General features: G+C 45.6%; 1 protein-coding gene across 1 annotated transcript; it reads left to right on the top strand.

Annotated features, from left to right (window-relative positions):
• The first annotated feature begins 4,565 nt into the window (after positions 1-4,565).
• Positions 4,566-11,184, top strand: VSTM5 (V-set and transmembrane domain containing 5). The gene is made up of 4 exons (XM_030269444.4): positions 4,566-4,920; positions 7,885-8,214; positions 8,315-8,455; positions 9,996-11,184. The coding sequence occupies exons 1-4, from the start codon at positions 4,581-4,583 to the stop codon at positions 10,037-10,039; spliced, it is 855 nt and encodes a 284-aa protein (XP_030125304.2). The 5' UTR covers positions 4,566-4,580; the 3' UTR covers positions 10,040-11,184.
• Positions 11,185-12,279: the final 1,095 nt, after the last annotated feature.

Below are 12,279 nucleotides of genomic sequence, written 5' to 3'. Positions count from 1 at the left end.
AGACCACCTCAGAGACTCAAGATAGTGAGGATTTATTTTCTCTGTTTTGATATAAACTTCCTAGAAAAAACGCAACTTTGTGCTTTGGTTCCCCAATGAAAGAAGATGGGGATATTCCACTCTCTGTAATATAAAAGGAGGATGTATTGTCTCGAAAGATATTTACTGCCACAACAGCACCCCATGGGCAAATGTCAGCCATCCCCTCTCAAAGGTGTGCTTTGAAAACTTCCCGTTTGATAAAAGCTGTTTCTAAATGTCTCCCTTCTACAAAGCATCTGTGCATTCTCAGATATTCTGCATCATCATTTGATTTTTTTCCTCTATTTCCCTAACCTGCAAACCCACAGGCCAAACCCACAAGAAAATTTAGGCAGTCTAGATAGCTTAAAAAGTGGATGAATGCTAACAGACCAGAACCGCATTGTCTTTCTCTTACAGCTATTGATTGATTTGAGGTAAGAAAAGGGCTTTTGGTACTGGGCCTCTGCAGAAAAAATAAAAGGCAGAAAGAAACCAGTGACATGCAAACACTGATTTGACCAGTTTCTACTTCAGATGCTGAAAACTCATTTTTCATCTTACACAAATGAAGGAATGTTTTTACACACCAAGACCTCACAACAAATGTTCTTCTCACTTCCAGAAGACGAGAATAAGCTAAGCATGGATGACTAACCTCATGTGAAAGAAGAGGGGGCAGCAGAATGTTACCTATTTCTTGACTACTCCTGTGCCAGGTGCATGTTTCTTTGCTGGTTTGGAAGCCTGCAGCTCTCTGCCAGCTGTTTGCCAGCTCACTGCATCATCAACCAAAAACAAGTGAGCAGCCTCTGCAGCCCATCTGACCCAGCAGATGCAATGCCCTGCAGTCGCTGTTAACATTTCTTTGTTTTCTCCTATGGTTTCTTGCAGGATGAAATTACCTCTAAAGAGCTATCTCAGGTCTGTAATCTCTTTGAATATTTAACTGTGGTGGTTTTTATCTTTTCTTCAGCAAAAGACAAGGTCAAGCATTTTATCAAGCCCAAAAAAAGACATCAATGCAAAAGGGCGAGAAAAAAAGAGCAAACCCTCTGTATAAAGCACTTCAGTGTACCCATGCAGTATATTAGAGAGCAAAAGGAGCTTTCTGGCTCCTATCTGGCTGTTGTTGCAATCGTTAATGTGGTTTTGTTCCATTACTAATGGCACCAGAATGAGAAATCAGGCCCTCTAGACAAACTTGAGAGACTGTTGTTTCACATCTGGCAATAAGAAGAAAGGAAAAAAAACATTCAAAATAATTGAAAGAAGCAAAGGGATCACTTAAAACACTGAGCATGTAGCAGTAAAATCTGCAGATGCCTACAGCCCGGTAGGAATGGCAAACTAAATCTTTTACAGACCTTGTAAGCCATTCCCAGAGCCTGATAGTTTAAAGCCACTTTGTAATTAAACAAAGATAACCTAATTTTTTACAGTGTGTATTATATTGCTCGATACATTTATGTTTCCTAGAACTGCTGATTGACAAGAAGAGAAAAATAAAACCAGAAGAGCAGCACTAATAGATGAAAAACCTGCAACCTGGAGTGGCATATCATTAGCCTCATCTGAATGTGTTTGGACAGGATTTTAATAAAAAGCTTTGTTAGAAAAATACATCATCAATATGCCAAAGTAAGTAAAATTAAGAATAACACTCCAATCTGGCTTTTCTGTAAAGTTACTCTAAGTTAACTACCAAATCCTGCAGCAGAGCCAGCAGGGTGCATCCCTTCACTCACACCTGGCAAAAACAATTCCCCCACTGAAGCCTTGCACCAATGCCCAAGCACCAAAGCCCAGGATGTCCACAGCGTCCTCTTCAAACTTCAGTCCAACAGCAGAGCTGTTATCTGCAGATATCTGCTGAAGTTCATCCCCCATTGCCTTTGGGGCGCTGGGTGGCAGGTGGGTGCTGGGGGGACTCAGATGGGTCGAGCATCAAGGTTAAATTCAGTTAGATTAGCTGCTAATCAATAATCCAGCCAGCACCAGTACAAGAGGAAATGACTTCAGGTTATGCCAGAAGACATTAATAAAAACTGCTTCTCTGGAAGGGTTGTCAACCACTTGAACAGGCTGCCCAGGGAAGTGATGGAGTCACCACCCTGGAGGTATTTAAAAGACATGCACATGTGGTTTTTATGGGCATAGTCTAGTGGTGGACTTGGCAGTGCTGGGTTAATGGTTGGCTTGATGATCTCTTCCAGCCAAACTGATTCTATGATTCCTCGAAGCCAAGTGATTCTCTCCACAGTCACTTGTAGATGGGGCTGCACCCCATGGCCGCCAGCACCAGTCACCACAGCGCAGCTGATATGACCACACTTCTCCACAGGCTGCAGGCAAGAAGACTGCCCTGAAAAGTTCCCCTGCCTCTGCTGCTCCCTTGCCTTGCCAGTGGGCCCCCACCCTGCCCAGCTGTCACCCAGCACTGCCATTTCACACTCCAATGCATTTTTGCTTAAGAGAAACCTCCCTTGCAGGGGGGATGTTTGCAGCACAGACAGAGGAAGCATTGCTTCCAAGGGGCTCTCAGGGAGAGAGGAACCAGCCAGCTTTCAAATAAATATGGTTTATAATAGCTTGATTAAATGCTTTCTTAATGCTGAGCTCTTTGTGATATGTATTTCTTGAGGTACAGTTGATATTAAAAAAACCCCTCCAACCTCTAGATATTTTATAATTTTCCCTTTAAAAAGAAGGAATTTAAAAGTTCTTTGCTGTTAATTATTGATGCTGAACACAAACACAGGACTTCTTCTTATCACACGACTGATCATTTGACCTATGGTAGCCAAAACTGCTAAAATTTGAGAGGACCTCCAAGCCTGTATTTCAATTTTGTTACTATCATCTGTCTTTCCAACAGAGTGCATTTCCTCAATGCAACCAGTTTGATACATTTAAAATATGCAGAATTCAATTAATTTTATATGAGAATATAGCTCATAAGTTGTGCTGCCAAAATAGTGCACTGGGCCACAAGCTCAAAAATAATTTAAATAAAGGGTGAAAGAAATAAAATAGGAAAATTACACAAAGTCACATCACTATGAGACCTTCTTTAATGCTCTGAGAAATAGAACTGCCATAAAGTGATGGGATCAGGAAGAAATTTGCCTGACAGAATCTCTCCCAGGGGAAGCACTACACACTTTTTCATGCAACTACATTTTCAGCAGCGATGCCCAGGTACAATGTCGGTCTGCCACAGAGGGGATTTGGCAAAGCACAGGAGCAGCTCAGACAGACGAGGCGGAAGGGAAGCACTCCATGGCCTGCCTCTGCAAACACAATTCCAGCAACCCCAGCACCACAGCAGGCTGCAAAACATATGTGAGATCAAATACGTGGGCAGTACATCCTGACTGACCTCTCTTTCCCAGCCTCTTCATCTGGGTAGCATTGCTAAAGCTTCAGAAGATGCACCAGAAGTTGATGAAGCTGATGATTTTTTTTGTACCTGAACAAAATCTGGGCCCTGGAGTCCATGAAGATTGCACTGTGTCTTGTCAAGGCCTGACTTAAGCCCTGGAATTCCCCCCTGAGATGTGTGTGAAAGAAGCTGTAATGCCATATAAAGCATGGCAGCACAGGACAGCATCACACTTGGTTGAAAAGCCCCAGCAGGAGTGAGTCCCCTGCAGCTGAGCCCTGCACAAGCCTCATTCCTGCTCAGCCCCCCACCCAGAGCTGTGCCTCAGTCATCCAGACCCCCGTGGGACTCCGCTGTTGTCACAGACAGCCAGTACATAAGGAAACCTGCATGTGAAACCTGCACGGGAACCATACACTGCAGGGGGAAAGTGGCTACTCAGTGCAGGCGGCTCGGGCAGATCGCAGCGGTCCCTCGCCGCCTCGGTGATTGTCCTTTCCTCCCACTCACCCTGAGGAGCCTGCGCTGACCAGCACGCTGAAATGTCTCTCTTTAATCCACATCTCTACTAAAGAAAACTTGAGGAGAGGGCAATGCAAGGAAGAGAATAGATAATCTGTAAAAAGGCTGATCTGGTGTGTAACTTTTTCCCTGGTCAGAGGGGCGGATCTTCTTGGGGTGTATATGGCTTCTGGTAGCCATATACAAGGGTGCCTCTGAGAAAGGATGAATTTTCAGGACTGGGATGCTCTCATGTTTTCTAATCATGTTTCCACTACCTCACACTGTCCAGTGCTTCTGAAAGAAGCTGGGGACCTCCTCTGGACGACAACAGAAGGGAGAGAGGAACACCTAATGCATGTGCCGGGCACAGTGGGATGGAAACCAGGTTCATTTTCAGCGTGGTCATTTGATATGATCTCTGAGGACACAGAGATGGTGCTCTCCAGCCCTCCCCCCCATCCCCGTCTCACCTGCGTCATCACCAGACTTCTTGGAGCAAAAAAGTCGGTTTTAGCACCCCGAGGTGAAATTTCCCTTACGGATGCCAAATCACATTCAAAGCCAGCCTCCTCGGCCAGGTGTCCCGATCCCGGGCTGGGCTCCCGGCTCCGGCCGGGCTCGGCAGGGCCGGGCAGGGCTGCGCCCATCGCACTCATTTCCCGGCTGGGCGATGGCCGGGCAGCGCCTGCCCTTCCTCAGCCAATTGCATCTCCAGCCGGGATGGGCGATCGCGGGCTGTGAGGCGGGGAGCGCCCGGCGGCCGCTGCGGGGGGAGCTGGGGGCGGCCCCGGCGCCGCGGCGGGAGCGGGAGGAAGAGGAGGGAGAGAAGCGAGGGAGAGGCCTGGGGCAGGCAGCCCCCGGGGTCGGGCCGCGCCGGCCGGCCCGGCCACTTAGATGCAACCCCTGGGGCATCGGCTTTCCGCTGATGAGACCGCTGCGGGGCTCCCGAGGCCGGAGCGTCGTCGTGGGGACCGTCACCCTCTGCCTGGCCGCCGGGTGGGCTCTGCAGAGTAAGTGTCCGGCTCCGTCCCTGCCTCCCCCGGCCCTTTCCTCCAGCTCCTGGCCGAGACGTCCCGGCTGAGCCCCAGCGCCCGGCATCCGCGGGGCGGTGCAGAGCGCCCGCCGACCCCCGCTCTGCCCTGCCCGTCCGCAACGGGGAGCGGCTGGGGAGGGGACGGGACGTACCGAGACTCGGGCAGACATCGCTGCTCTCCCTGACGTGGTCAGGGGAGGCTCGTCCCCGCCCCTGCTGCTCGGAGGGAGCGGGGGAGCCGAGCGGGACCAGCGCGGCCGCGGGGGGAGCGCCCCACGCCCCGACCTCCCGCCCGCTGCCGGCAGCGCCGTGCCCCGCTGCTTTTCCAGCGACCGAGGGGACAAGGCGTGGAGGGGGAAACAGCCCGGTTAGTCAGCCCCAGGGGTGTCGGGTCTCGCTGGGTGAGGAGGGAAGGTGGGTTCCAGCCTAGCACCCCACGGGGAGTGCGTGGGAATGGGGCAGCACGCAGGGAGCGTCCGGCCCTGTCCCGGAGGGGCCCGAAGGACGCTGCTCCAGCCCCACCCTCGCCTGGGGACCGGGGTGTCGGCGCCGCCAGCGAGGTTGGTTTGGTCACGGCACTCCACCAAGAGAAGTGACGGGCGAGCAGGACACCAAAGGGTGGAGAAACAGCCCGCAGGGCTTCAGAGGCCCGTTCGAGAGCTGTCCCCCCAGTTTAGAGCTCCTGCCCCTCGCTGCCAGCCTTTTTCTTTGCCACTCACTGCCCAGCACACTGCAGGCCCAGCTGCGTTGCCGCGGCCAGGTCTAGTGCGCAGAGCCGCACATCCCACTTTGACTCTTGGCCAGGCAAATACTTTGGAGTAGAGCAGCGTGCCAGGATGGCAAACTCCGTGAGCTCTGAGCAGCCCCCGTGCGCTCTTCTCCCGGGTGCGTGTTTCACTGGGTGTGAAGGGGCTGGTTTTGCGAGCGGCAGGGCGCAGTCACCTTGCGTAGGGCGCTGCATGTGGGTGTGATGTTTGCTCTCCAGCCTGGTGCAGCTCTGTTGGATTACACTGATTCAGATGATCTAGGCACACTGCATACTAAAAATATTTTTGAATCATTAGATAGATACTGCACTGCCTTTTTTAGCTTTGCATACCAGATAGGGACAGAACATGTTTGCAAATAATTTAATGGAAAGATTTAAATTTTCTCTTTTTTTACATTTATTTTGCAATTGCATATTCAAAACAAAGCCTCTATAAAAACATGAAAGAGTGACTGAGGGAAGATACTCAGCTCCTGTCAGAAACAGTGGGAAAGGCCTTTAAATAAACACATGGACCAGAAAACAATTGGAACAATTTGCAGCGATTACCAGAGGTTCCCGGCTCTTCTGTTTCTGTGGCTGGCACAAACCTCATTTTCACAGCTCTGGTTAGTTTCTCCTGCACACAGGAACAGCAGACCACAGCTCAGCTGAGGACACACTGAGCTGCCCAAAAAGCATGATGTTCCTGCAGGGGGACTGGGCAGCCTGAGTATGGACGATGCTCATGAAAGGGGGAGCCCAGGAGTGTTATCTTGGAAGAAGCCTGGATCCTGTTTGGTACTGTAGATGAGAGCCTGGGAAAACTGAACTGGCTTCTTGAGCTCCCCTACCTTACCATGACCAGCAGAGTTAGTGAATTCAGATCCCAGGATACAGTGAAGTCAGGTTGTAATTCACCCATCTCTTGCATTTGTGGTGGCTGTGGAATTTTGACCACAGAAGGCTCTTACTTTAGGATTTTTTTTTTTTAATTTTTTTTCCCTTAGAGATGTTTTTCTTTGCCTTTCTTAATCATTCTTATCCCTGAAGACTCTGCAGAACCTCCAGGATCATGCCCAGGTGTCCTGGTCTGCAGTCATGCAGTGTAGCTGAGGGTCTCATTCTCACTCCCCCACTGGGTTACAGACATTTACAGGTCAGCCTTTCTTTTTCATTCTGCTCTTGGAGTCAGGCTGTTCCCACAGTAAGGGAGTAGAGCAGGTGAGCTGCTCCAAGCCAAACCAGGAAAAGGCATTCAGCCTTACTGTGTGCTTTATCTGCCTTTTGTCTGCTTTGATTTTTGTGGCTAGATAACAGGATTTCAGTCTTTAGCCAGGGGTTTCAAGCAAGCCATTAATCAAGAGAAAAAATTTATGCCAGTTAAAACTCCAGTGTTGGTATTCTTCCAAATCTTCATGCAGAAACACCAGATGCAAGCAGAAATTATTGCAGTTACACATTAAAATAAGCCATTGGTTCAGTTTCACAGTGTCATGAACAGCTCCGTAATCACATCAGGAGGAGGTAGGTGAGAATTAAATATTCTTTTATATGCATTTTTGCCTGGATATCATCAGGAACATAAAGTCCCTGGCTTCTCATGAAACTGCATACCTTTGGTTACATGTGATTTATCTGCACTGGCTTATTTACCGGTTGCCTTTAAGAAGCTGATATTTCCAATGTTGATTACACATCCTGAAAACACAACAAAGTCCTTGCCAAGACCCCACGTACTTACGCCTACTACAGTTCTTGCTTTTGGGGGATGGTAGTTAATGACTATGATAGATTACCTTGGATATGGCGACTAAACTTCCCATGTAAATGCAAGGTTTTTAAAGGAAGCTAGTTACTGATGAACCTTGCCCAGTTTTCAGAAAATGTTATGCTTATTTGAAGTCCCTTTCTGTGTGGGTGTTAAAGCATTGAAACATATGCAATTATATGCCCTCTATGGTGGAAGCGTTCTTACTATCACAAATTATAAATGTGTATTTAGTCTTCAAGTATGTATGTTACTTTTGTGGAAAGCAGAAGGAAGAAGGTATTAAAAAGCATGATCTATCCTCTCTTAAAACAGATCACTGAGATAGGTAAGATGAATCACCAGGATCCAGAGGTCCCAACCTGCCCTGGACAGTTGGTGCAGCATCACCTCCAGACTCATCACTCTCCTTTGTCTTTCAGCTCCCGGAGGAGTATCCTTAGTTGTCCCACAACTCAACATCAATGCAACAGTGGCACAAAACATCCTCCTCTCAGTTGAATACTTTTGCCAAGGTGTGGCCACTATTGAGTGGAAGCATGTGTCAAGCTGGGGCACCACCAGCATTGTTGAGTGGAGAAGTGGGAGTTATGTCAACATATCCACGGTCTACAAGGACAGAGTGACTACTTTTGAAAATGGCTCTATACAGCTTCGGAATGTGGGCATGAGAGATGCTGGCTACTATTTTGTCACTATAATGGAGGAGCACGGAACCAATGCCTATGGCACCATCATAGTCAATGTTTACGGTACAAACTAGACAGGACTTCTCAGCTTTACCCTGTGTTTAAGCATCAATCTGTTAGTAATCAATTTCATAATACTCATTTTTTTCCATTTTCCCTACAGAGATTATCTATGAAGATTTGCATTTTGTAGCAGTTCTCTTCGTATTTCTCGCTGCAGTATCTGCCATTCTAATCTGCTTCATGTGGCTGTGTAATAAATCTCTGCATCTGTTTCAGAAGAAGACAACACACAAACTAACAGGTATTTCTCTAAAAATGTAGTCAGGGTATAGTCTTCAAGCCTGAAATTTGAGCCTAAAATTTGTACCATAAAGGTGCTAAACAGGGACACTAAATAACAAGACTGAAGGGATCAGTTGTCCTGTTCTAACTCCTTGTTCCAACTAGCTGAGGCAACTGAATAGCCGGTGTTTAGTTGAAGAACAGTCCACAGGACATCTAGTTTATATATTTCACATTAGAAATAATAAAATGCTTCTCAACACTGCTAATTGCAAAACTTGGGGAGAAAAGGCCAGAGCTGCAATAAGCCCCATCAAAGGGCAGAAGACAAAGTCAAGAGCATCAGCAACTCTCTGAGACTTCACATCAGCAGGGTGTATCCTATGGGAAAATATTCAAATGACCCTTGGGAGTGGCCCCCACCTCAGTTCAATCCTCAGTGGAGGATTGCATCTCCTCTTCTCAAACCCCCTCTTCATCTGTTCACTTTTGATCCAGTTGCAGACTCCAGTGAACACTTGAGTAATATCAAAATCTGACACTGAAGACAACAGTAATGAAAAGGAGGTCAAGGGAATACAAGGGCTACACTGAAGGAACATATTAGAGAAAAAATTTCCAAGTCACCACCACGGATATTTGGCCTAGGCAGAAAGACAAGGTGCACATTACAGGCCTGGGATGAAGCTCTTAGGCACATCTTTGAAATGGGAGGTTTCCTTTACCACTTCAAAATATTTCAGATGTTTAACTCTCTTCTTTGTAAGTGCAGATCCACTTGTGGTTTCTTGCCCTCTAGGTAAAAGGTCTGTATTTCTCCTGTAATTAGTGTTACATTACAACAAGCAGCCTAGCTACCAGTATTTTACGGGACCAAGAGAGACGTTCAAGCATCCTAAGATTCATGGCCTAGACTTTGTGTCAACTCTGCAAAACCCAATAGAAGAAATAAACTTGGGTTGAGCTGCGTCTTCCTTCCTGTTGCTCACCTACAGCTCTTAAGGGCTGCTGCTGTTTTCATGTTGCATACACCACTCACAAGCTTCTGTAGCTGCTGAAAACTGTCCTATCATGGCAGAATATACAGGATATGTTTAGATAAAGCCTGTTCCTCCAGCTAAAGCCAATCTTCCCACAGAGGTGAACTGAACAGACATATTCGTGTAACATATGGCAGAGTTCAGGAAAGCACAGTTCTAGAAACTTATGTGATGTCCCAGGAAATGATCCAAAGCAGAGATCAAATTTCTGCCTCAGTTCTATCTCAGAAGAGCCCTCCTTTCAGAAGTCATGAAGAGAGATAGAAGAACGGTCCCTATGGACTTAGTTTTCTTAGTGCCTTTAGCCTTGTACTGGAATAAATCGTTGTCAATTTAAAGATTGTGAGAACCTCTTTATACAGTTAAATATTTTGAAAAGATGCATTTAAAACCTAATTTTAGATGAGAAAGCTTGAGCTAATTTTATTTAAAAGTTAAAAATGTCTCAGCACAGTTAATTTTGGAATGTTGGCCTTCCAATCCATTTGCCCATCAATAACAATATCCTTTCATTTACAGCAAGTACAACAGAAGAGATTGAACTGGAAACCATTGAGTGCTAGCCAAGGACTGCATCATAATAAAAATAACAATTCTACCTCAGGAGAAAGTATTGGCCAAGAAAGCAAGAACAAACCTAGAAGGTAAAATGTCCATGACTACTGCAGAAACATCCTGACTTGCAAAGTAATTAAATCAGCAGTGTCTGATGGAGCTGTTTCAACCTGTTAAGTTTTTAAGTCAAGGTCAGAGTAAAAAAGAGTATGCTTTCATGCTGAGTATGAACACATTTTTGTGGCTAGCTAATAAAATCTACAGCCTCTACTACTCTTAAAAACAACCAACCTACCAACCAACCAAGCAAGTCTGTAAGATCAGCCCATAAAGGAAATTATCATGGCCTTGAAGGACACCTGCATTTTGGATACAGCAAGTTTCCTATTACAGACAGAGTGGTCATTAGCACCCATCAACATAATAAATATCTAATTACAGTATTACATTAAAAAATTAATTGCAAGCATTGAATCCTGTTTATTGCACCTATGCTGCTACTTTTGGTTGTAAGGAACTTCCTGAAGCTCTGAAGACAAGCTGCAATTTTTCATGAGACAAAACTGACTTTGAAAGAATACTGAGCTGGTCAAAGTTATCCCGCTTGTATTTCCAGTTGTTTACACTGCCCCAGGATGGATGTTAACATAGATTTTATGACATTACTGGAGCAGGTGGTTGTACAAGGAACATTGCAGGCAGGCACTGAAGAGGACACTGTCTATAAAGATAAGAGGGGTCAGATAAAATACTGATACACAACACCACCAGTGGGGTGGCAAAATACTAAACAGTTTTGTTGTGAACTGTCAAGTTCTTTGCAAACAGCCCAGTGCTGAACAATCTATCTGAGAAGAAATGTTACAACAGCATTACTTTGAAATACAGTGTTTACAAATGCAGTTCTAAAATTGCTTTTGTTGAGAAGCCACCTTTGCTTTCCCTATGTTGTAAGAAAACATGAAATGACCCAACTAATGTTTTCTTGAATCTGCATATTGCACATATTGCAATTCTCCACCTGTGTATCTGTTGGGTGGAACAACATTTGTGTTTGTCAGTGAGAAAGCAGTAAATTGAGTTCCAAATTATTCTGTTTTGCTTTTGTAATGAGAATTTTGCAGTGTGAAATAAACTTTGAACTTGTAAGACATCGTGGACTAGTCTGCACCTGTAGATCGCCACGCTGCTGTTTGAGTCAAACTGCTGCTACTGCCTTTCTGACACTTTGTCTCACTTGTTTGCAAAAACCTTTACAGGGCAGGCTGACAGAGCTTTGCCTCTGGTCAGGGACTGGGATGCTCATGTGCAGAGGTGCTATGGGCTCCATTTGGAAAATACATTCAGGGAATTTCTCACCAAGTGTATAATGATGCAGGTAGGTGCCAAACAAGCCAAAGTACCCTGTGTACAATACCTTTAAACCATCCCATACTGAGCTGGTCATTTGTGTGGGGCCTCTCTCCCACTCATAAATTGAGGCACCAGATTCAGCTGTTTGCTCATTCCTACATCTAGAACAGGTCAAAAAAGGTGAAAAATGAGGTATCAGATACTGCACAGACAAATAACAGTTTATTCTAATTCTCTGCTTTACACGTATATTGCCCTTTTTTGTAACTTTGAGTGAACTAAGCTTTGACAACAGGGAAACTGTAAGTGCATCTATTTCAATTACCATACTTGAATTACTTGGTAAAGTATGCTTATAGAATATGGAAAACATTGTTAGAGGTTCTTTTTGAGCTCTTAATCTTAGACTTTGAATGAATCTTGGACTTTTAAGGCAAAAAGTATTTGCATTAAAATACTTTGAATGTGAAGCTAGGTATTAGGCTGAGCTGAATATACAGCAGATACTCTGCCATACTTAGAAAGTACAAGAAGTGCAGCTTACACACAGAGCCACTATCATCTGCTAACACTGACCTGAACACTGCAATTGCCAGAGGAAGTCAGGAAACGTGTACAGACAATGAATGACCGCTCCAGTGCACTGCTGTGATTGCAGGGTCACACACACATTTAAACCAGTGTTTGAAAGCTGGCAGGAAAGTAGGAAATCAACACTTAAAATTCTTCAGTTTAAAATGTACTACAACAAAAGAAGTTTACAACTAGCACAGTTTTTCTACCTCTTTCAGCTTGGCTAATGTCACTGCAACATCAGGCACCCATTCTTGGCTATTAAACCTGGTGCCAACCTCACTTTTAGGCAGTAATATCCCATATGAATAGCAGGGACTCC

This window comes from Taeniopygia guttata, chromosome 1, assembly GCF_048771995.1.
Source record: "Taeniopygia guttata chromosome 1, bTaeGut7.mat, whole genome shotgun sequence".
Classification (NCBI taxonomy): domain Eukaryota; kingdom Metazoa; phylum Chordata; class Aves; order Passeriformes; family Estrildidae; genus Taeniopygia; species Taeniopygia guttata.
This window is presented reverse-complemented; position numbering and strand designations above follow the sequence as displayed.

What these genes read in the sequence shown, in the direction of transcription:
- VSTM5 (XM_030269444.4), top strand. Translation starts at nt 4,581, where the DNA reads ATGGCCGGGCAGCGCCTGCCCTTCCTCAGCCAATTGCATCTCCAGCCG. An exon ending in CGCCGGGTGGGCTCTGCAGA is followed by an intron (nt 4,921 to 7,884) that starts GTAAGTGTCCGG and finishes TTTGTCTTTCAG; the next exon opens with CTCCCGGAGGAGTATCCTTA. An exon ending in GACAACACACAAACTAACAG is followed by an intron (nt 8,456 to 9,995) that starts GTATTTCTCTAA and finishes TTTCATTTACAG; the next exon opens with CAAGTACAACAGAAGAGATT.